Below are 24,288 nucleotides of genomic sequence, written 5' to 3' on the forward strand. Positions count from 1 at the left end.
CCACTCCCTTAACAAGAATATGGGCTGTTTTCAAGATGATTTTATTTTAACGCGAAAGCAAGGCATTGGTAGGTTAGAGTTTATTAACAGCCCCTTGCAAATATTTGCAGCATTTTTTTACCAATCTATCTAATTTTAGCTTTAAGATTTATTGTAAACGAACAAAACACGATTTCATTCCCTTGAGGGAGGGTCAGAAACCCAACCCTACCCCCCACAGGGGTCCCGCCTGCCACGCTATGTAACATGTACAGCTCATTTTGTTTTATTATTTGTTAATAGTAATCATATTATAACAATATTATGCACTTTATAATGCACTATATATTGAATGATTTTATTTAAATGAAAATTATATATCATGCAATCTACCCGGATTGCTGGTAGTTTGTCACATCTTTTTATTGTTTACCTATATCAATAAAGATTGTGAGCTGTAACCCTCGTCCCTAGTTAGTAAGCAAATAAATGAAGGCTAAAAAACTGATATATTCTGATAGTTCATAAGCTGCTGCTTCACATGCAAGCATGTTTACAAAATAATCAAATCTGCCGAACGGCAGAAGCCAGATTCGGATTTCTCAGTATTATACCATTGCTGGAATTTGCTGAATAATAAATAATTGCCCGTATAACCAGTCGGAACGAGTTTTTTTCCCAAGCATCCTCTACAGCGCCCCCCAAAAATATTGACCCAGCACAACTATTTCGACTCCACAAAATTTGCCAGCAGAACCATTCGGGACAATTGTTTTCCTAGCAACTCGAGGGGTCTAACATCTGCGGAACAGATATTTGCAAATTCGTGTCTAGAAGATCTTACCAAAGGGGAGTAGGTGGTTTCAGCTCCCTTCCCCCCTCCCTCTCCGTGGAAGTCATCCTTTTTACGCTATGTGCATTCTCTCTGCCGTTACCGAATTAATTATGTTATTTAAATTAATTATAATTTTGTGCAACGAAAACGCATACCCAAACATTCCGTCGGAAACTTCCGGATAAACATCTTCGGCAACCCTACTTACCATTATCCGAGGAGCGCTTTTTGCCCTTAACCCTTTACTTGGAATTGTGCTCTAAAGCCCCGTGCAAACATGCGCCAGCACCTCACGCAGCACATTGACTTGCAAATGACATTTTTGGCAATGAAATTGAGGTGATTACAGGCGATGTAGAGGTGATTTTGGGGCTTCTTTATGAATATAAAACCATCAAGGTAAATTTGAGTTGCGCCCTGTGTGAATTTTACTCGTCAAACCAGTTTTTTACCCGCTCAATCCAGGATTAATAAATCGGGGGATTACTTGGCTTTCCAGAAGGGTGAGTTATCCATAGAAATTTAGCGAATTTGCACCTGGGACTGGCGCTGATTTAGGTTCAAGTTATTTGGCCTTTCAGGAACCTGCCCCAGGTTCTTTCCATAAAATAGTAATCTTCTTGCTTGATTTTTGTGGTGAAGTTTTCAACATCTTTCTCTCGTCGAATAATATCGCTTTGGTCTCTCGAAATGCGTCCGTCATTATTAGGGTTCTAAAGAGAAGTGGGGAAGGTGCCGGGTTTTCTTGTCCTGTCCAGTTCTCAATCTGGAAAGAAAAGAACGCTGGCGCGTTTGTTTTCCTTTTCCCTCACCCAACACCAATCTCAGTTGTTTCCTAAGGGGAAACAGAACAACGTATACAAATACACTTTTTTTAGAAAAACGTCTAATTTTCAGTTGACGTTGGGCCGTTCTTATTCTTGGGACATTTTAAGCCTGAATATTCCGATATTCTTAAATTTTAGTGTATATCAGAATAATATATAGATTTAGGCACTGCCTTTACTGCAATGATAACTACACTATTGATCAATAGGAAAAATAAGGTTGTTACTATGAGCAAAATTTAAATTTTAGAACGCATCAGGACTAAAAATAAAACTTTTTTCTGCTATATTACCTTGGCATGTTCTTAGCATTTTCTTGAAATTTGGTGAAATCTCAGGCTGGACGTTATTATAAAAAAGGTCCTTATAAAAAATATCAGAATATTTTTGAGAGTTATACGAGGAACGGCTTATATCGATCCCATATGTTTACTGTAAACCATGAGACACACGGTAGCGTAAACCACTATGTAATAATCTATTCATACGTACACAGTGAGCTTGTGTTGCCTAGCACGGGTATGGATTCTGGAATTTGACAAAAGTCTTGGGCTCGGATTCCGAAACGCGGGTCTCGGATTTACTCATCATTACCCCTATTGGAAAATTTCGAAGACATTCATTTTGCTACCATAGGTAGCGAAAGCTCTGTCAATTTATGAAACATGAGCCGGCGAGTAGACCGCTGAATTGTGGGCATGCGCAGGAGTACTTTTGTTTTTCACTTGGCGCGGAAATTTGATTTCAACGGCTTCGCGTCTTCCGAATTGCTCCCTTGTTTTTATCTGTAGACTACCTAAACGAGCGAATATCGGGAAATATTGTAATGAAGAAGAATATTTAGTGCCCTTATTACTGATCTGGTGAATCCATCATGGAAGTGGGCGAAATTCCGAGTATGGATGTCGAAAATAGGTGAGTGTACGACCAGCCAAACAAACAACGCAGAGCAGTTCACACCATCTCAAGCCAACAATTTCTTACTACTTATAATAAGATGAAACGCTTCTAGACCTTAATTTTTTCTTCGTGTGATAGGATCGTAACCGGTGGAAAGAAGAAATCCAGTCGGCGTTCGTCGGTAAGTACAGTAAACTAACTGACCGACTACAATAGGAAAGCCTCCGTTTTGTCTGTTGATTTGAGAGATGAAAAGGTTTTGTCGTTGGCGTTTTTATTCTGTTACCTAGCAGAACGGAATAACAGTGAAAGGACGCTATCTTCTATATTCGAAGTTGATTGCAATTTCTAATGCTATTTGCCCTTTTACACCTTTTAAAAATCTAGAAAGAGAGTCCCCTCTAAGACCAGCGTTCGTTCACTGGTTGATAAAGTTGAATTGAGGTTGATCATTCCCTAAAAAAATGCTTGTCAAATGCAAGAATCAGTAGCTGGAAATTATTATCCTTGGAATTTGACATGATATCCTGTCAAATTTAAACAGATACCTCAATTCAGTTGCAGTTTTAAAATCTTAGCTGTATTTCCAAATCTCTAGGTGTATAACAATGAGGCCCCTTGTATGTGGGCTCCTTGTACAGTAATATGGACCTTATGCAACAAAATTGGATTTAAAAACGACATGCATATTCCATAAAGACCATTGATGTCTGTGACAGCATAAAGATAGGGAAAGCCTGTTCTGGTTTTGCTGTAGTCGATGAAAAAAAATCTTTTGAACAATTTGTGAGTGCACACACCTTTCTCAATGTTGTTGACATTTCATTAGGTCCCTAGCATTTTACTGGAGCAACCTTCGCTGAAAAATACAGTATGGCTTAATTAACCCTCTGGTGTAATATGGAAAATTAAAGAATTAGTTTTTATGTTCAAGCATATTGTATACTGTAGTTTCTTCCCTTGACCAAACTTTAACCATTTGTTTACAATATTGCTTTTCCCATGTTATTAATCTAAGATTTAACCAATCCAGATCTTGAAGACTTCTCAATCACCTATAAAGGGAGTTCTTGAGGATATTGATCTCAATGCAGTATCAGAAAAGGGGTAAGCTTGGAACTGTGCATTTGTTTTGGAACTGCTTGATGTGATAGGCGGATATTGAAGTGGAGGGGAGGGTGTAACCCTTTATTTGATAATCTTGAGATCTTTTGAACACTCAAAGATGTGCTGTACTGCCTGTATAATATTCTTATTTTTCTCTTAGTGACAGGAAGTCCAAGAGATCGTCTGGAAGAAGAGTCAGTTTTGCCCCCAAAAATGAAGTCAAGTAAGTAAGGGTTAGATAATGGACCCGAGTGTTCTATGGGATGTTGGAATTCTAGTCATCGCTGCATGACTTAAAGCAAGAGCACTTGATTTTCTGTCCCAGGAAAAAAAGGGTGCGGTTTTAACCATTAGGCTAAAAAATGTAAGCAAGGGGAAAGCGGGGACGAATCCCCCATCAAAAACATGAAGAAGTAAGGTCTGCAGACATGAGAAGAAAAGGATAAACCGAGGTCTTCAGGTGCTATGTCTTTGCTTCCTTTGCTAAGCTACGTTGATATATTTGTGACTAACTTTGATATTAGTAAACACAATTGACCCATTGACTCCTGGCTATTTTTGAGCTGAATTTACAAAAAACAGACTGAAAACAGATACCTCCCCCCTATTCTGAGTTTTATACAGCCCATCAAAGTCAAACACAGCTGCACCTAGTCAGCGGTATCCAAGCTTTCCAACAGTGCTTTGCGGTCCCCACTTTTAATCCCTCGTCGTTGTGCTGAAGCCAGCACAAGTTGATGGTTGCTTGTATTTTTCATCAAAAATACAGCTATGAGCATATTAGGAGAGTGTCTCAGGACATCATGAAGTCTTTTGGGGCATAATTGAGTGCTTTGCTTATGGATATTTGCAAGCAAAGGTGGATTCATGATAATTTTTTCTTGTTTGGCTTTGCCTGGATGAGAAAATAATTTTCTAATGAATCACCACAACTCTCCTAAATGCTGTCTTTTCTGAAACCAAATTGATTCCAAAATTGTTTACACTGCTATTCTGGGTCTGTATGACCTGGAATTGATTTGTTTGGCTTCGGGGTAAAAAGACCATCTGACTTTGGGAAGAGGAGTGTTGACTGGCCCTCCCCTCGTGGATTTGCCCCTGGATCTCCCAGAATGCTTTGCAATATGTAAAGACATCTTCGTGGTTTTACAAGCCTTCAAGGAGTGTTCATTGTGTTTTGAGGCCATGGAAATTAACTGGAGGATCAGAATAAAGGTATCTATTTGTGTCTTGAGCTGTGTTTGCTGATCTCTCTCCCTTGTGTTGTATTTTGAGGGTTTTATTGAGAGGGGTGATTCTGCTTTTCTTTCCTTGTTCGATTTGAAATTTGTCAAAGAACCTGTGCTATTATTTGGCTTAAGAGTAGTTGCCTTGGTTGGATGCATATCTTCAAGACCATTTATCCCTTAGACTGATGCCTGGGTATCTTTATCTTGTTGTGTTTAGTTTGCATTTATGAATTTTTTGTGTTGTCGGTACTTCCCAAAGCCGGTTGAGGGGTCAATGTGTTTACATTCTTTTTGCTTTCTTTTTTTCTCTATGATGTGAAGCAGTTGAGAATTTTGAATAACAGGGACATTTTATTGAGGTTTGTAGTTAGTAATATATTAGTAGTCATCTTCTTAGTGATTAGTATTCCCTAAGTTGCAACCTTGTTTTCATTGTTTTACTCAAGGAAAACAATTAAAACAAGGTTGCAACTTAGGGAATACTAATCAGATACTAAGTAGATAACCACTAATTACTAACTACATTTCCCACTAATTCCCTATTGTTCAATGCCCTCGCTTCTTGGCACCTTAATTACTATGAGATTTAGGGGGTTGAAATGGAGGGCACTGATTGGTTGAGTGGCAGTGATCATTTTCTAAGTGTTAGTTAGTGAATCCCCTGAAACACAAAACTGCCTCTATATTGCTTTAAATCACTTAAATATAACCAAAAATTCCATGGATGTCTTAAACAGTACAGGGAATGCTGTATGAAAGCTGTGATGATGTTGCAGGCTTGTCTCTAATCTTTGTTATAGCATGGCTTTGTTTTTAACTCTGATAACTTCCACTTACTCAAACTGTTTTTATTTCCTTCATGGATGCAATGAACAGGGTTTCCCATATTTACCACAGTATTCAATAGACTAACTGTAGACTGTTCTCATGTTGGCTGTTAAATTTCCATTGATCTAAAGCTGTACTTTTGTGGTTATCAGGGAGTTCTGTAAGGACTATGATGACCATCACTTCATGCCAATGCTTCACAGGTGAGCATATCACATGTAAAACCTACTTACAGACACTCTCTCTTATTCTTTTAATGGCCAAATTATGTACAGTCAATTCCAGTTTTGGCACAGCAATTCATTGTCTGTATTAATTGGAGCCTGCAATTGCAGGAAATATACTCCAGCAACTTCTTTGTATTTCTGGTCTTGTCTGGGGTTTTAATTTGATGCCTTAGGCAAATTATTTGCTTTTTTTAATTTGTGTTCAAACTGTTGCCACTATTAATAAAACAGTGCCAAATGTGTCATAATCGGTATGCAACTTTTTATTTCAGTGAATACAGGCCACCAACTACTGATATAAAAGGTATTTTGTGAATGCAGCTGAAACAAAATTACTGTGGTCAACCAGTTTCAACTATAAGCAACTTTGTATCATAGAAGGCTGGTTACATATAGAAATCCAAGCTAAGAATCAAGAAAATATTTATAAGTAGAAATAAGAAAAGCAACTCATTTTTTAAAACTGCCATAAAAATTATGTACAGTCCATGTAGTAGGGTATGTTTTGCCAAGTATATAATCAATGGTCTGACCTCTGTTTGCTGTAAAATCAACCCTCAGGGGACCAAGGTAAAATCCAAACCCTTTAGTCATCTTCATTAGAAACACAATGTGATGTTAGTAAAAACAGTGTTGCAATGCACCATATATACTTTTAAATCTTCAGGTCTAGAATCTTTGCTTAGTGGGAATATCCAGTCCAGGGAGCAGCAATTTGCAAACCAGGTTTGTGTCTATTATCAATAATTGTCACAATATTTGTGTCAAGTTAGTAAGGTAGGGACTGGTGGATATAAGAGGGGGGGGGGGGGGGGATATTTGCACCCATTTGAAAGAAAAATCACTACTGGGAATGTAGAAATATGGGTCCCTGAAAGAGCAAAATCGAAAGTTTTACTTTTGAGGGAGGATGCCTTCTAACCCCCCTTAGTAAGATGGTACCTAGGTTTGATCAATACCCCCAGGGTTGCATGAATCATAGTGCCTATAATGAGAACGAATTCCATATTCTTCTTCTTGTGATAGCACCCCATCCCTCCTGGGTTTGAGTTACAGTTCTGAAGAAAAAAACAAAATCCAAAATATATAATAAATAACCTGTACTGTATTTTTGTTGTCAAACTTAAAATCAATCCAGATATTGTATCAACCTTTCTGGTAAAGTGTGAAACCTTTTCTCTTATTTACGTAATTTTACTGCACTAACAAAGGCATACTGATTTTCTTTGAATGTTTCTCCAGAATACTACACTGAATGAGCCAGACGGATGCATGGAATTCACCCTATGCCAACCTTTCAGTGATGGCGGGCAACTCTCAGCTACGAAACACCAATTCGATGGTCCCCCCAACCCACTCAGCCAAACTGTTATTGATGCAGACACCATTGATCTAACATGCCATGGCAAAGGATTTGTCAGCGTCAACCCTGCAAGCTTCTTGAAGTCCCTATCCAGCAATCAGGAAAATGTAGCTCAGAAGTCCTTCACTGGAAGTCAATGGAATGAAACAGACAACGAGGAGGGTTGTGTTGAAATGACTGAATGCCATGGGAACTTACTGACAATAGCAGTGCAAAAGAAGCGTAGAAGTATCGTGCAACCGTCTGATCTGGATGTGACACAATGCTTTAGTGCACCAATAATCACTAGGGAGAGCCATCATCCTCATTCCATAGAGCGAGAAGATGAGGGGGGAAGCATTGAGATGACTGAATGCCATGGCAAACTGATGACAACAGCAGTGCAAAAGAAACGCAGAAGTATCGTGCAGCCGTCTGATCTGGATGTGACACAATGCTTTAGTGCACCAATAATCACAGAGCAGAATTACCATTCACACTCTTCACAGTCAACAGAAGACCCTGTCGTGGGAAAGGCGCAGGCATGGGGCAATCAGAGTTGCTATAATGGGGTGTCACCAAGTCCATGTAAAGATGACAATAGGGGTATTGAAATGACAGAATGTCATGGGGGAATTAACCTCACTGTCCCCGAAAAAAAGAAAGCAAGGAAAAGCATTCTGGTGCCAGCAGATGTTGATGTGACTCAGTGCTATAATGGCCCAATTGCAACAGAGACTATCAATCCAACCTCCTTTCAAAATTCAATCTACAATACACAACCTACTAGCAATCAGCATCAAGCACGGAAAGATGTTTCCTATAATACACAGAAAAACATCTTTAAAGGTGACAAGCTCAGCTGGGAAGAGCAGGAGCAGTCCGTGCTAGATGTGGACCTGACTGTGTGTGCAGGGAAAGGGTTGCTTGTTGGTGATGGTGAAGAAGGTGAGATGGTGCAATCAGAGGATGTGGACTTGACCATTTGCACTGGCAAAGGCCTGCTTCCACTCGATGCTGAAGATGAGTCTTCGCCAAGTCTGAATAATCCTTCTCATTTTGACCTGACCGTCTGCGAGGGAGCATTTCTCAAAGGAAGTGACGACGAGAGGGGTGAAGATGGTAAGGCAGAGAGCCCAATGACAGTTGGAGAACTGGAAAGTGGGCCACGCTTCAATTACTCAAATGCAACTGACCTTGGCATCAATAGAAGCAGAACCATGATGGCTTCAAATTATGACGGTGATACTTCCTTCACTGACTTGGAGCCTAAAAGTAGAGAATGGCTGAGTCAGACAGCACCTCTTCCGGGTCAGACAACGTCTCTGCCACCTGAACGCTTCTCAAAAACCCAGTTTATGAAAAATGACTTGGATGCATCTTTCAACCCCTCAAGCCAGAGGGCACTCTTACCTAATTCAAGCTTATCAAAGTCACACTACATGGAAAGAGAGCTGAATAGTACCTTTGATGCATCAAGCCAAATGACAACCAAGGCTGCACAAAACTTATCAAAGGCACACTACATGGAAAGAGAGCTGGACAGCACATTTGATGATTCAAGCCAAATGACATCCAAGGCTGCATCAAGCTTATCAAAGTCACACTACATGGAAAGAGAGCTGAACAGTACATTTGATGCTTTAAACCAAATGACATCCAAGGCTACCCCAAGATTATCAATGTCGCATTATCAAAGCCAGACAGCTTCCCAACCCTCTGTAAGTCTGCCAACAACCCAGAACATGCAGAATGATTCGGATTCAGCACCTGGTTCTCCGGTCCCCCTTCCTTCAAGAAAAAGAACACTAGAGGACACAGAGATCCCTAGTCAAGAGAGAAACATCGATGATAAACCACCAGAAGCTATAAAGAATAGGGATACAAAGAGCAGTCAGATTCAGCAATGGCTGTGTCAAACAGCACTTGCTCCTGCCCCTTCTTCTATGACTGGAAAGTTCCTACAGAAGGCTCCAATCACTTGCACCAGCTTCGCTACAAGTTCTGCCTTCAATCTTCTTGGTACGTTCTCATCAAAGAAACAAAAACTTGCAGAAGTCAATGACGATATAACTAAAGCTGAGGAAACCCAGGTAGATCTTGAACCTGCACAGTCAACTGTCGAGCCACAGTCGTTGGAGTTTACCGATAACACCAATCATATCAGGAATGACACATATGATTTGAATAAAGAGGAATTTCCTCAAGAATGCTTGCTATCTGAGGGCGATGATGACCTGACTCCAGCCAAGCCTGTTGCAGAGACCACTGCCGTATCCCCCGGCTCTGTGATTGAACCAGGTGTTAATGTTGCTCCCTCTTCAAGCCCTGTGAATGAGTCTGATCCTCTTCCCATCACTGCGCCTCCTGATGCAGCTGCTGCAACTGGCAGTGGAATTTCCCCAGCCGTTTCCATTATACAAGGTAGGAGCTCTTCGTGAATGTCTATCTATTTCTTACTAATAATCACTGAAGACCCAATTACTATATAACGATAACCCCATAAATCCGAAAGTTCTTAGAAAAGGCGATGGAGTGGGACTTAAAAGCATTAGAAGCAACACAATGATACGTACGATGTTTTTATTTAATTTGTCATCTTGATTTGTCATATCAAGATCCATTGTATTAGAAAATAAAGTCATTTAGGTTTTCTGAATCAACTGCAAAAATATATGTGGTTGTAAAGATAATTTGGAAGCTTTCGTTATGTCAGATTCTCCTGTTGGACCTTCACGAAGTTCTTGTCTGAAACGCAATCTATCTACCATATGTGAGGAGAGTCCAGGGCGCACACCATCAAGCAAAAAGTAAGTATTTATGGAGTCACCCAAAGGGGATGTATATACGGTATAGTCTTGAAACGATTTAGTTTCAATACACTTCATCTTTTTACTTCCAACGGAGTATCTATTTGTTTTACATCAAATTGGTTTAAACAAATTTGCGCCAGGGGGAGAAAGCCAAAAATTATTTTGAATTCTCTAATGCACATTTTCTTGAAGGTTTTCCATTGTTCAAATTTCTACTCTATATGCATACCCGTCTTATTTTTTTTAAATTGGCAAATTATAGTTATACTTATTTGCTATAGTGTATCTTTTTATTTTTTCTCAGAAACTTTTCAAAATCATTGAGATTATTTAGATCGTTTCTCGATTTTTTTCTTGATTCTTTTCCAGGAAGCAGATCAAGGTAGCTGAACTGCTATCCATGTCTGGGATTTTCTTTGACACCAGAGTGACATCCAGACGAAGCACCGTGGCCTTCCTTGAAAAGGTACAGTAAACAACAAGTAGAATAGCAACATTCTGTGGTAAAGGCACATCTTTACCACGTTCTTTTTTCTCATATCTTTTTTAGTTAACCTTTCTTGTAACACATACTTTACATACTCACACAGTATTCACTTCACTTCGTACTGATTTTTATGGATCTCGGAGTTTCTCACGAAATTCCGATGCGAGGGTTTTGACATTACTGTTTTACGGATGAAGTAAGATTTTTACTTTCTGTTAGATCCCTATCCAACGAATGTAAACACAACAGTCAAATGTCCTTTCATATGCTTTTCGGGTACTTTAGAGGGGCAACAAATGCAATGAAAAGTTGAAAGAGAACAGAATCGGTTAAGATACTGTACTTGTGGCAAGTCTGCATTCTTTCGGGGTACCAACACAGGTTGTATAATGAGAAAACCTTAAAAATCGAAGCAGAAACAGGAACAATAGCAACATCGCTGGAACAACGTACAGCAATAGCTGCACTACTCATTTTTTCTCAACCCCAGATGGAGAAACCCAAGACCATTAGTGAAGCCATTTGTATGTCATACATCATAAAGCCCAAAGCTGAGCAATACCTTACTGTGTGTGACGAAGTGGAGAAGGAATTAACAGAGTAAGTAGAGCAGTACTTTAATGTGTGTGACGAAGGAATTAGCAAAATAAGTATAGCAACACGTTACTGTGTGTGACGAGGGGGAGAACGAATTGACAGGGTAAGTAGAGAAAAGGCTTACTATGTGTGACGAGGGAATTGACAGAGAAAGTAAAGCAATACGTTAATGTTTGTGACAAGGGAATTGACAGGGTGAGTAGAGCAGAGCCTTATTTTATGTGACAAGGGAAATCACAGAGTAAGGAGAACAACACGTTAATGTATATGAGTTGGGAATCAATGGAAAGAGCTTGACAAAATCTGAAATTTGCTGTTGGCCATGCCAGGATTCGATTCTAATATGATTTCTAAATTACCGGAGTTTATATGAAGATAACAGACTATTAAAATGAAAAAGCTTTTTTTTTTATCTGGGAAAGCTATAAATTTTTCTCCATTTGCTAGGTTACGCGACACGAATTGAGAGGTTACCATTGGTATGTCTTTAACTGCGCAAATCGTACTCTGCAACTGAACGCTGGCTATGCGCCGTGCTGAGCTACCTGTGTTATTGTATTCTAGGTTAAGAGCAGCATCAGAGTTCGTAGTACAGCAGCTTGATGCATCTGACTCTGGCATCTTACAGATCGCAGGAGCTGCTGGTGACTTTGAGGTACTGTGCGTAAATATAGGAATGGTTTCACACATTTAGCGTGAACAATATTTAGTGTAAACAATATTAGCGTAACCTTTTTTTAGCATCCTTCATATAATCATATTACTCTGCATATAGCTCTTGGTACCGTAATTGCTGTTTTATCGCCCCTGGCACTAATCTAATCCCTATGTTCGCAATGGGGGTAGGCTCGGTTTCGTCGCGCTTTGCTCCTCCACTGACGGCTGGGCGCACGGTCGAGGCACCATGTTCGTGACGTCACATCGTAACTGAGATAATTATGCGTGATGTGCGGACCGTTTTTTTTTTTCTGCCTGAAAATAGCTCTTTCACGGCAAGCTTTTGCTGGGGCCTACAGTCTTCTTAACCGAACTTTTCTAACGCTGAGTTAAACATTTTCTCGAACCCTCCCGCCGCCGTTTTAAACTCTTGTTGTGATAATTATGGTAACGTATTTACCGACGGACTTTCAAGAGGTAAGTGGAATGGGAAAGGATCGCGGGCGCACCGAAACCACCGAGCCTACGATGGGGGGGAGCTTATTTAAAGCAGGGCGCTAGATTTAAAATTCAGACCTTAGCTTAAGTCTGAAATATATTGTTTTAAAGCTCAATATTAGAACAGTGAGGAATTAAAAACAACTTAATGCTCAGTATGTTCTCACAATCTCGCGTTCTGCTATTCTTACCTTTTTGATTGGAGGGGGCGCTTTTTTAAAGCTGAGTGCAAAAATATCATTTACGATATACTGTATGTTTTATAAATCTAAACAATCTGATCTGTTAAATGATCTACATGTCGCATATAAAATGCCTAACAATACTCCGTGTTATATCCTTGTAGCAATCTGATCTGGCCGATCAGCTAAATGACCTGCACATCGCATGTAAAAAACTTGCCAAGAAAAAATGGTCCGAGAAGAAAAAAACTCTGAAAAGACGAGTTGCGCACAGCCTTAAGGTTAGCATTTTACCCCTCAATAGTTGAATTATCTTACTCTTGGGCTCTTCAGCCACGACGGCCAAACGGAAAAAAAAACATTGTCGCGTTTCCGAACTAAACCAGAAACTTGCATGCTTAAGATCCGTGTCTTTAACGTGGTATGAAGATCTATTGGCTGGAAGCTGATTCTGGACAACTGCAGGGCGTATCCATAGAAAAAGATACCTTAGTAATTCACTGGTCTCTAAACCGTGATGAAAATGCCAGAATTTTGTCTGTGTGTGTTAAAAGGCTATCCCCGAGCCAAGGTCAATAGGTCAGTAGACCCATTTTTTCAATATCCAATACATTCCGTAACTCAGCCATCTTCCTTGTACTTCAATCTGAGTCGTAGTAATCTCGACTTTACCACTTTATTTTTCATCTCTACACATGAGCAGGATGAGACTTGGACCCCCTCTGGACACACCCTGTAGTTGAAGGTGACTGTCATGGTATACCCCGCTGCAATATAAAGAACACTATTTTATTATTTTTTATAGGAATATCATAATATGCTAAGTAGTGATCTGGGAACCCTGTCGGAGACTCTCTCAGTGGCGAATGACTGCGCTAAGCTGCTCTGTGACGGTAAGAGCCTTGCTTAACCCTGATGGCGGTAATCTGGAGACGTATATATTTTATCCCCCTAAAACACAAAATTGCGCGCTAGCACCACTTTTCTTCACAATGGTGTTTTTTGTTAATTGTCGCGTTTTGTCGAATATATATATGCCCACTAACTATGTTTCCTTGTTTCCACAACCTAGATAAGTCATTCTGCAGCTTGGCTGTAGTCTTTCTAGTTATTCTCTTTTTTATTGACATGTTCCTATTGCAGCTAGCTGACATACCAAGACGTTCCCTGCTAGCAGAGGCCTCTTTTCTCTGTATTTCGCTGGGCTGGCGTTCGCGAGGGAAAGAGACCTCTGCCATGGGTCGAAACTGTTTTCGTTGCGCATGCGTGAGCGTTAATAAGCGATCGACGTGCCAAAACCCGTACCATCGCGCGAAAGCGGTCAATATGCTAATATGCTTTGCATGGGTTTAGTCGGAAATCATGAATCTAACTCCGGTTAGTTCTCCTCTTCGAAAAAAGAAAACAACTGTCCAATTTCAATCACCTAAAACGTCACTAAAAAGATTGAACAGCAAAGATGAGTTTTGTCTTGTTTGTGGGATTAATTGCAAGACATCTGGGCAGGCGAGTTTCTTCAATGTAAATATCGCACAGTTGGACTCGAAGAAAATGTTACAAAACTTTTTGGTAAACTTAGATCAGCTATTTCCAGAAGAATATGCAAAACCTGTAAACGGAAGATTGACTCGTTAGTCAAAAGAGAGAAAATTCTGAATGAAGATAAAGCATCGAATGGCTTCTTTTATAATTCGTCGAGTGACATTTCTACGGAGGACGCCGTTTCGAATGCGGGCTTATTATCCCGCAGCGGATATACGTTTCATGCATGCGCTAGTTTGTGGGCTCAAATAGTGGCCAGTAATTAATGAACGGAGCATGCGCTCTGGATCTCCCGTCCACGATCGTGGACGGCGGTTTGATCAAACGAACTTGCGACCCATGGCAGAGGTATCTTTTCCTCGCGAACTCCAGCCCAGCGAAATACAGAGAAAAGAGGCATCTGCTAGCAGGGAAACCAAGATGAAACTTGTGGCTATTTATTTTTCTTATGTGTGATCTCTTCACTTCCAGTTGAGGCAGAACTTGATGCTGGACTTGCAAGGATTCATGCGGAAAACACCAGTGAAGAAAATGTAAGATTAATTTTTATTTTACGCCGCCAACTTTAGGAATCAGTTATTTGCTTTTAAAGCTGCAAATGCCTAAAGCTTGTAGAAGCATATTGTCAACACCATCATCATCATCAACAACAACATCAACAAGAACATCATCATCACCATCATAACCAATATCATCCTCATCACACTTCTTGCTAAAATACCAAACACGCCCTTAACATGCATACCGCTCGGTTCTGTATTGTGGTGTATCAAAGGTTTAAGCGCTTTTCGACTAAAAATGTGTTTGTTTGGTTGCTTCTTTTTTTCTAGAAAAATATATGTAGCTTGCCACCTTTACAAAGCATTTCATAATGGGGCAAATAGTACGAAGCCTGTAATGGTTTTTTTTTCGCTATGATGCCTGTTTTAACCCTTCTTTGGGGGTCTTTGGGAATTGATCTGATTTCTTTTTCCACAAGGTGGATCCATCTTCTGCAGATTCCAACGACCTTGGAAAAGAATCGCCTGAACTGTTAGCTCTTGAAGAAGGTCAGTCTAAATGGATAAGCTCAGTGCAAGTATTTAAGTTAGATTGCTGTAGTTCAGGCATCAGTGTGCACAACAGGTTACTTCTCACAACGTAACCTCATTTGTAAGAGGTATAGCACACTGAGCGAATGTGAGGGAAATTGTTGTTCTTTCTGTGTATTAAGTCAAGCTCCTATTCCTGTAGAATTGAGCAAGAGAGAAGCTTACCGCCAAGAACTAACAAGGTAACCCGCGACCTCAACAGCTAGTAGAGCAAAATGCTACTCACAACATCTTCAACATGTTGTCACTCATGTAAATATCTCGATTCCTATACGTCGTCTTTCGTTCTACCTTACATGCTTTATCTTGTAGTGAAAAAGAAGCCCTTACCCGTGAAAAGAATGGTCTCGAGAGGGAAGAGATAGAGTGCGAAGAGCTCGTGTTAAGACTGGGGGGAAATGTGAGTAGCCAGAAAGCATCATCCTTTTACGCACTCAAAAGAACAAACGTAATACCTTTCTTGTCAATGACAGGGTATTATAGAAACAAGAGCAGCAGCTGTCATGGTAGAAGTTGCTATTTTCAGTGATGTTTTTTTATGGGTTGAACACAATATAGTCTATCCAGCCAAATGACGACAAAGAACAAACGCAATACTTTTCTTATCAATGACAGGGTATTATAAATGTTATTGTTATAGTTGGTATTTTGAGTAATATTCTCTGGGTTAAACACAATAGTCAAGTCAAGATAAACGAGGCAAAACGATATTGTGACTAGTTGATGCTGGCTAATTGCAAGGTATTTCATATTTCAGGCGCCGTTTGGAGACAATACAGACGAACTTGAACACAAATACAAACTACTAAATGAGTATGTCAATGATTATTTGTTCTTTCCCCTTTTGGTTTCCATTTGCTATCAGCCTTCGCCTAGTGAATTCAGTGAAACTGATTCCCATAGAGACTTGTCCAGGGATTCCCGTAACGATTCTAATTCATTTGTTTTAATTGATTATACTTGATTATTATTGGTTGCTTATAACTTGTACCTAGTGAACTCACGGATTGTTGTCCAGCCATTGTCCGTTGCGATCTATTGGCATTTGTATGACCTTAATTGATCGCTTTTACGTGTGCCAAGTGAACTCACTAAACGTTTTGCCCACATAACTATTGTGATAACTATTCCCTTCATTTTCTTTGTCCTTTGTGTGACGTTGTGTAATTGTCCATGGCGGCCTCGTTTTTTTTACCATTGGTATGGCCTTGATTGATTGCTTATTTCTTGCGCCAAGTGTCAAGTAAAAGTTCTACCCATGAAACTGCAGTGATTTTCGGTCCCTGGTTACCTGAATCATCATCTGCGTTACTTTTTTTGACTGACTTCTTGCAGGCTGTCGGAGTGGACGTTGGAGGAGTGGGAACCAGCCCGACTTGCGCGCTTTACCTTCCTAAACTCGACCCTCGACCTCAACGTAACATTTGGTGACACTCTACCAGGTAATTTTAGCGTTCTAGAGTCTATTTGCTTTGTAAGGCTATATTGTACATCAACAGTTCTAGTTTCTTACCGAAATCCTGTGTTTTAGACGGTAGTCGACATGTCCAGAGTATTTCACTGATATCAGCTTTGTCAGGTTAGTTAAGTCCTACGAACTCCCGCCGCCGTTAAGCTATCTGTAAAACTGAGTTCCTTCTTATAAAAAAATATTTCCAAATTGTGTATAGTTCCTCAAGTTGAAGGTTTATTGGGTAATGAATGATGAATGAATAGATTGACCCTGGAAAGCTTGACCTTTTATTGCAGCGTTCCCAACCCATTATTTCCATTAATCCCCCCCCCCCCCCCCATTATTTCGGGGCACTAAATCTCAACACTTTCTTTACTCCCCCATCCCCCCACCTACCTTAAACCCTACCTCTATGCAAACATCCAAATGTTTTTGTGTCACTTTTTGTGTATACAGAGTCAAGTAAATCAGGTCCACGTCTTGCACACGCACTTATCCAGGACAGTATCGCAGACACCACACTTCAGAAGATGTGCCCAACCTCGTCTTCTCTGGAAAAGGTAAGACGCATTGAACACATTACTCTACTGGAAAACAAATGTGTTCCTCGATTCAGGACTTATTTTCCCCTGTTTAGAGCCCTGATACGGAAACGAATAAATGCATCCCCCGAAATATTGCCTTTTGCATTTTTTATTTGTATTTTTTCACCCTGTCATTTTCGCGTCATCTATACAAACAACCATCAGCATCATCATTACCACTACAATCACCACTACCCTCATCACCACCGCCACCACCACCACCACCATCTGCACAATCGGCATTAACACTTCATCATCACCATTTCAACAATCATATCATCAACATCATAGCAGCTATTGGATTATCACTCCGTATGGCAGCTTCATTGTTTTTTCCTTTAAAATAAGGACTCACTCTTAGTGATAATGACCACGTCGAATACAACCCTGTACCAAGTAGTGTCCGTTTTTGTTGCAGGTCTTGCACCATGTTTCTGGTCCGGTGATAACTGCCAGGAAGCTTGCTGACGAAGTGTTCCTTCTGCCCTTCACACACATCGTCCATGTCCAAGGCACAAGGTATTTCTTTTCTACTATCTATCTCTCATGAGCCTTATCTCGCCTTCCAAATTACAGAAGGCTTGTATAATAGAGGTGTATAGACTTGGTTGCTCCCCAATTCAAATATATTCAATGGAGCAAGATGCAGCTGTAAGATTGAGCTATGAGCCTTTTTACTTTCCATTTGGTTTTTGTTTGGTTTTTGGCCTAGTTCTTTTTTCTCTTGCTGAATTCAATTCAATTAAAGGAAGAGCGTCACGCCTTCTCTAGCCTTCCGAAACGGATAGCACGGATCGATCTCTGAGAAGGGGGAAAAGTACCGTTGATAAATCTTCAAAATTATTTTTATTTTACTGCCTATCCGAAAGCTAAATCCAAGTTTCTGTTACGAACAATGTCTTTTTCTTACTAGCTAGCGTTTTATTTTCAAGGATATTCGTTTTCTGATTTAAAAATCAGTGAGATGAAATTTGGAGTCGTTCGTGAGTTTAGCAAGCGAGCGGAGGTCCAGCGATCACTATTGGAAGTCAAATCAGGCCCGAATTTGGATCGAAGCGAGTAATCAGTATCTTTGTTAGAAGGGTAATCGGACATTCAATGCTGACATAAATAATATAATTGGTAGGACTTTTAGTGCAAGGTTTATTTTTTGCAAAGGTAAACAACTTGACGTCATTCTCTCCGTTCGAGTATTGCGTTTTCTTTCTCCCTTATATCCTCTTTATCTCGGATATTTTTGCTATTGGTGCACTATGCTTATTCCTATACAGTTACAGTCGCCACCTTGGAAAAATAGCCAGCAAAGTTAGACATATTTTGTTAGTTTGAGGGAAGTGTAATTTATTTGTTCAGCCACGCAAATCTCCGAAGCGTAACTCCGGAATTTACATCGAAATAAACATCGAATACGAAGCACGACATTGCCCCCAGAGTCTTGGATATGCCTTCCAGGGACCTACCCAAGCCTTGAAAACATATAGACGCTTATTTAAACGAGAAATAAGAGGTTTTTCAGAGGGTTTGAGTCATAACAAACAGTACGATTAGCTAGCGCGATTCTCTTGCAATCTCCGTATAATGGACGTCTCTGATTGGCTATTTTGAGAAATAGTACACAGGCTTCCCGTCTTGCGAGTTAACGTGACGATCCTCCTTTAAGATAAGGTTTACACATAACGCAGGCTATAAAACCCTACGTAAACAATAATAGCTAGTAGTGACAAAATGAAATGATTGAATAAGTGTAACTATTTACACTGTAACAACGCAATAAAAATCAATATACAAATCTTCATTTGCACAAAGTACAGATAATCTGTTATTTAAATAATGATAACTCAGTTTAGAACTGGCGGGAAGCTAATCTAGCTTTATTTGATGCCAATTTATGCCCATCCTTTATATACCCCACAGTTTGTTCGTAGAGTTCTTCAGTGTGCAGAAGCTCATGGAGTTATGAGCTTATGATTGTTATCTTATCTTTACCCACAGTTTGTTCGTAGAGTTCTTCAGCGTGCAGAAGCTCATGGAGTTATGAGCTTATGATTGTTATCTTATCTTTACCCACAGTTTGTTCGTAGAGTTCTTCAGTCTTCAAAAGCTCATGAGGTTTATTGTACAGTTCACGTTTGACATCAACTCCTATCCAGATCTTGTCGTCTTCAACGTCACTAAAAAAATCGGGAAATTCGAGTAAGTCTCTTTACATATACTATTTCTACCTCAAACCTTCATGGGTGTTTGGGGGGCTACCATGCATATTCTCGTTACAACCAAGAAATCTTTCCATGTCTTCCTAGAAAAAAAAAAAGATTCAGTAAATGAAACGTCGAGATATTATAAAAGAGTCATAATATTTGACCCCTAATTCAATAGGTCTTATCCGGGCCAAATAACAGGCCCCCAAACGTACATAACTAAAAAACCTTTTACATTGTGGACACAGAAACTTTTTTTTAATAATTACGGTGTTCAAGCCGAATTCGATTGGTCAAAGTTGTTCAGCATGGCCCGCTTTCTGTGTCCTCAATGTAAGTCATAACTACAAACTGAATGATTTTATTACCTCTGAGATAATTTCCCTTCTTCTCATCGTCAAAACATTTTCGTTAATCTGACGCTATCACCTGTGCTCTACCAAACAGTCCACAAGAGGTTCACAATTCTCTAGAAGCAGTCTCTTCCGGAGGCCACTACCTGACCCGACTCGTGGACGCAGCAGACGCCTTCCTTAGCGGAAAGGCTGCCTCTTAACTTCATTGGTGTATTCACGGCCTCCACACCATCTCCGGTAGGTGGGTAGTTAACCTTGCAACCATCTGCTCTGGAGGAACCTGCCTTGCCCGAATAGTTGAAGTAGAAGACACAAGAGACGATTGTGCCAATTGTCCTACCGTCTCCACGACGTTGCTGATTAGCAAGCCGTTGCTGGACCTGATAGCTGCCTCTAATACTGGTATACCTGCTTCTTGATAGTCATGTTGAAGACTTTCTCCTCTACTGAAGTGTATCAGACATTGTCCATCTCGCGGTAGATTTTGACGTTTTTTATAGACAGCTTGCATCCTTCAGGGACATTTCTACTGAGTAAATCATTTCTCTCCCGTCCTAAAAAGTTTCTGACTTCTTAGTAACCCCATTCAAGTGGCAGAGGATGCTGTCGATTTTTAACGCTTTAATGCGTCTTAGCGTGACTTTGCTCGTGATGGAAGGTCATTGTCACAATGCGCCGTTCGTCAAAAGTTGGCGGATGTACAAGGTTTTGTCAACTGTGGACCGTAGACTTTGGGACTCTTAATGGATCTTAGAGGACCCTCGTTTTACCTGGTCACTAGTTCCAAACCTATCCCGAGCCTGGACGTATTGTCATGGTCATACCCTGGCATATCTGGGAAATATAAATGAGCTTGGAGGATATAAAATATATGTTTTCGCAAATGTATGTAGTTTGGTACGATGGTGTGTGACAGCAATGTGGAACCATTTTTCAGTGAATAGTTTAAATTACCCTGGTCCTTTTTGCGTGAGGTTTGGTTTCGATGTAAATGAGATATTAATTTCAAGATCGAACTAATTCCGCTTGAATCACGGAGAAATTTAATCCATCCTACAAATAAAATCGGCTCAAAAAAATGTTATCGCCAGTATCGGCCGGATAAATAACTATATATTGGCGGATTCGCCACCGTGGCAGCAGCCAGACTTTCAGTGATTTTCAGCCGGCGTACGGCATACAAGCGTACTAAATCGCCTAGTAGGCTTAAGCAATTCCAGCATTGCTTGGCAAAACACATTGTATATTAGTCAACCTAGTTATCGTGTTTTGCCGTACGCACATCGTGAATGCTGCAAGCAACGTGTTCGCAAATATGGTCTAGCGGTCAACTTAGTAAGGCTGTACTAGACATGTTGAATGAACAGTGCTGCGCAGGGGACAGTGCGCAGTGGTTTGCTTGTAAAATTTTATGTATTTGTATATATTCATAAAGAAATAAAATAACATTATTGTATGTTCTGATTTCATATTTTTTGTGCCTACTACCAATCAATAAATTATTGTATTTCCTCCTCTAGTTTCTTGAATGCGGTGGACCCTCGAGCACGGTGTAGCGAAAATTCGTTTCCACTTTTATTTAGAAGAAAAATATACCAATAGTGCGGTACTATTACTTGGTCCGTACTGAGAAATCTCAGCCCTTGGCCCTTTTGTACAGATCGAGGCCGTTTATTATATGGTTTTTTTAATATTTATGAGGAGAAAGAAAAAGTCATTTGCATCTGGAATGGGGTCGTGATGTCGGGACTTGTTTTATCGAACAACGGAACAATTTTTTTCAAATCTTCTCTTAATACGAAAGGAACAAAATACCTTCATTATCCACACCCAAGAGAATTATTTTAGTAAAATATATCTTACCGCATGTGGAGAATTCAAGTGAAAGAAATAATCCCTACGATTAATTTGAGTAGAAAATGGCGTATCAATTAAGACTAAATTTTTCACAAAATTGTTGGTAAAAAATGTCTTGATTCGAAGTTCTGTACAGTACGATAACCAGTTCCGTAGCAGTCCTAGTACCGTATCACTCAGCATTTGTTTTTATCTTTTTGCCTCGAATATTGTAGATTTGGACAATCCAAAACTGCATAAATGATACAAAATTATTAACTTTTAAGATATAAATCCAGCTTATTTCATCCAAGCGAAGCGATTTTAATGATTGTTTCTAAAATGAGCGGCGTTTACTGCACAGTGAACTGATCCGCGTCACAAAAGTCAGATGAAAACAATAACTCCTTTAACAAAAATGTCCTTATTTTTATACGACTTCCTATAAGAAAGAATGTCTGTTAATGTGTAAGATTTTTTTCTGACTAGATGCGCGTTTTTTTCGTTTTATATTGATTTTAGTTTTTCGTGCTTCCCGGAGGACGTGGGATTAGTTCCGTATCCCTTCGCCCATAGTGTGTTTTTGGTTTGATTGCAGATATAAAGCCGCGAAAAGGATTGATTTGGTTATCCCGTTCTCAATTAATGATCTTTATCCCAGTAATTTTAATTTTATACGGTTAATTTTTATTATGTGGGCCTTTTATTTCAGTCATTCGGCTGACTAAATAACTTCATTTTAAAGACAACCTCCTTGGTATTAGTTAGCGCTCAATAAAATATTATTCTATATTAAAATAGTTACTGTACCTGTGAATGATATATCAATATGCTAGGATGATTAAATAAAACGGCCAAGATTAACCATAGTTAAATCGTTAGGTCATCATTAACTCGCAATTCCTCTAACAATAAGAAGGAAACAAGTTTATCTGTCCATCCTTTCGTGGTGGCCGCCATGTTGGATGCGCAAATGGTGGAAACTGGGGTCTGCTAAATTCGAAATATTTGCAACATTTTATGTGGTGTCTCGTCCACACGGACAAATTGCGATATTTGGCAAACGTGTTGGCTTTTCGACAAATGCATTTGCCACATAAAAATTCTATCAGACCGTTTTTTTTTTCTTGCAATATGGATTTGTTAGCGACACGCGAGCGAAAGCCTATTGACGATTGTTGGTTTGTTAACCTGCTGCATTGCGAAGTTAAAATCATTTTTATACATTAATTTTAAGCAAAAAGGAAGGGATGTGATATGTTATTCAGTAAATATGTTTTTATTGATTCTCAAATGAAAAAAACTCGTACCAGACGACAGAATTTTTTAGTGATACGGAACTATGCCCGCTGCTACGGAACTACTCCCACTATGTGCAAACAGAAAGTACCATATAAATCAATAAAATTTGAAAATGTGTAGTCTTTTCTGTGCATATTATATGCATTAGTAAATTTGTAGTCGTCTTAGAAATAATCATAGAGCAATTTTAATATGAAGTGATACGGAACTGGTCATCGTACTGTATTTGTGGATGATAAAAATCCTCATGTGGGGTTACGAAATGGATTTTACTGAATCCTCACGGACATCAGCGAAACTGTCAGAAGTATTCCTGTCGCGACCGTAGCGTATTTTAATAGTAAACAAACTTCTTTTGAGGAAAAAAATTGATATGTAATTAAACTCACTGTCAAATATAAAAATTGAAATTCATCGCTACAGAAAAGCGGTAACAAATTGCTATTACACAGGGTCCGTACAAGTCCTTGAAAACCTTGAAAATGCTTGAATGCTTGAATTTTAAAATTTGAAATTCAAGGTTTGGAAAGTGCTTGAATTCTTATTATCAGTCCTTGAAAAATATCTGATTTTAAAGAAACAAAAGTAAAGCTTATGGAATGTGGATTAATCGCAAATTGTAGCCAAATATATCGTTTGCGAGCTATCGCTTTATATAATTTTGGCCGCAGTTCTGTAATTTAGGCTACCTGTATTTTTTACGGGAGAACCATTGGTAGCAGGTGTTTGGCCTTGTTAATGATGTCAAGTCTTGGTGAGAGCAGAAATATACTGAGGTGAAATGTAGACTTTGAATAAAGACATTCAATATCCAGAGCATGGGCATTTCGGCATAAGATACGGATACGGATGTACAAGATAAAGTATGTATAGTTCAAGCCCAAAAACAAGATCAGCATAGATCATTAGCAGATTGTACAGTGAAAGGAAGTATGCTTCGCCAAGTTCAAGCTCTTTGCTGATGGTAATGGTGGGCTTACAAGAAAGATGAGAGATTGTGATCTCCTGGTGCTCCCGTACACAGAATTTGTGGAGACGATCTTCTTGGATTTTAACTACAAGAGAGGTGGCGAATAATGGTCCCTAGATATATTGATTTTCTCTCCAAATTTCAAGGAATCTCGATTTCTCGGATTTTAGAGATTTGACTTCTCGATCTGGTTCTCGAGATATGCAAGATCTCGTTTTCTCTGATTTAAAAAAAGCCTACTTGTCATCTCGGAACTATTTCTCAGATTGACCATTCGCCACAAGCTAAACAGGCTGGGTGCGTCCTTCTTACAGCATCTAGCCTGGAAGAGTTGTGCTCTGGAAGTTTAAGATGCTGTTGATACTTTTTCATGGTCAGGCAAGAGTCGAAAGAGACTTCTCTGTAAATTTCAGTTGAAAACGTGCGTTTGCTAACTGCTAGGTGCGGC

At 39.6% G+C, this 24,288-nt stretch overlaps 1 protein-coding gene and 3 long non-coding RNA genes across 5 annotated transcripts; 1 reads left to right on the forward strand and 3 right to left on the reverse strand.

Annotated features, from left to right (window-relative positions):
* Positions 1–249: 249 nt before the first annotated feature.
* On the reverse strand, positions 250–2,300 carry LOC116612830. Its single transcript, XR_004294001.2, has 2 exons — positions 2,134–2,300; positions 250–1,580 (listed from the first exon to the last, which is right to left on the reverse strand). It is a non-coding gene; the product is annotated as an uncharacterized LOC116612830 (long non-coding RNA).
* A 52-nt stretch (positions 2,301–2,352) lies between these two features.
* On the forward strand, positions 2,353–21,188 carry LOC5505043. Of its 2 annotated transcripts, XM_001625858.3 has the most exons (25): positions 2,353–2,556; positions 2,680–2,722; positions 3,575–3,648; positions 3,809–3,871; positions 5,858–5,908; positions 6,205–6,236; positions 6,600–6,658; positions 7,175–9,698; positions 9,991–10,084; positions 10,457–10,553; positions 11,065–11,174; positions 11,736–11,826; positions 12,673–12,789; positions 13,314–13,401; positions 14,522–14,583; positions 15,030–15,099; positions 15,284–15,323; positions 15,454–15,541; positions 15,899–15,954; positions 16,477–16,583; positions 16,673–16,720; positions 17,051–17,154; positions 17,597–17,697; positions 19,249–19,371; positions 19,824–21,188. In XM_001625858.3, the coding sequence occupies exons 1-25, from the start codon at positions 2,516–2,518 to the stop codon at positions 19,930–19,932; spliced, it is 4,392 nt and encodes a 1,463-aa protein (XP_001625908.2). In that variant the 5' UTR covers positions 2,353–2,515; the 3' UTR covers positions 19,933–21,188. The 2 variants fall into 2 exon arrangements, with proteins under 2 accessions (XP_001625908.2, XP_032229316.2); XM_032373425.2 differs by lacking the exon at positions 19,824–21,188 and having other exon boundaries at positions 19,093–19,309.
* LOC116612833 lies at positions 11,912–17,139 on the reverse strand. The gene is made up of 2 exons (XR_004294004.2): positions 17,003–17,139; positions 11,912–13,275 (listed from the first exon to the last, which is right to left on the reverse strand). It is a non-coding gene; the product is annotated as an uncharacterized LOC116612833 (long non-coding RNA).
* On the reverse strand, positions 17,726–19,860 carry LOC116612832. Its single transcript, XR_004294003.1, has 2 exons — positions 19,745–19,860; positions 17,726–19,474 (listed from the first exon to the last, which is right to left on the reverse strand). It is a non-coding gene; the product is annotated as an uncharacterized LOC116612832 (long non-coding RNA).
* Positions 21,189–24,288: the final 3,100 nt, after the last annotated feature.

This window comes from Nematostella vectensis, chromosome 7 (assembly GCF_932526225.1).
Source record: "Nematostella vectensis chromosome 7, jaNemVect1.1, whole genome shotgun sequence".
NCBI lineage: Eukaryota > Metazoa > Cnidaria > Anthozoa > Actiniaria > Edwardsiidae > Nematostella > Nematostella vectensis.

Bases quoted from the DNA above. Each gene is read 5' to 3' on its own strand.
- LOC5505043 (XM_001625858.3), top strand. From the start codon at position 2,516: ATGGAAGTGGGCGAAATTCCGAGTATGGATGTCGAAAATAG. The intron at 2,557-2,679 runs GTGAGTGTACGA...TTCGTGTGATAG, and splicing joins AGTATGGATGTCGAAAATAG to GATCGTAACCGGTGGAAAGA. The intron at 9,699-9,990 runs GTAGGAGCTCTT...TCGTTATGTCAG, and splicing joins AGCCGTTTCCATTATACAAG to ATTCTCCTGTTGGACCTTCA.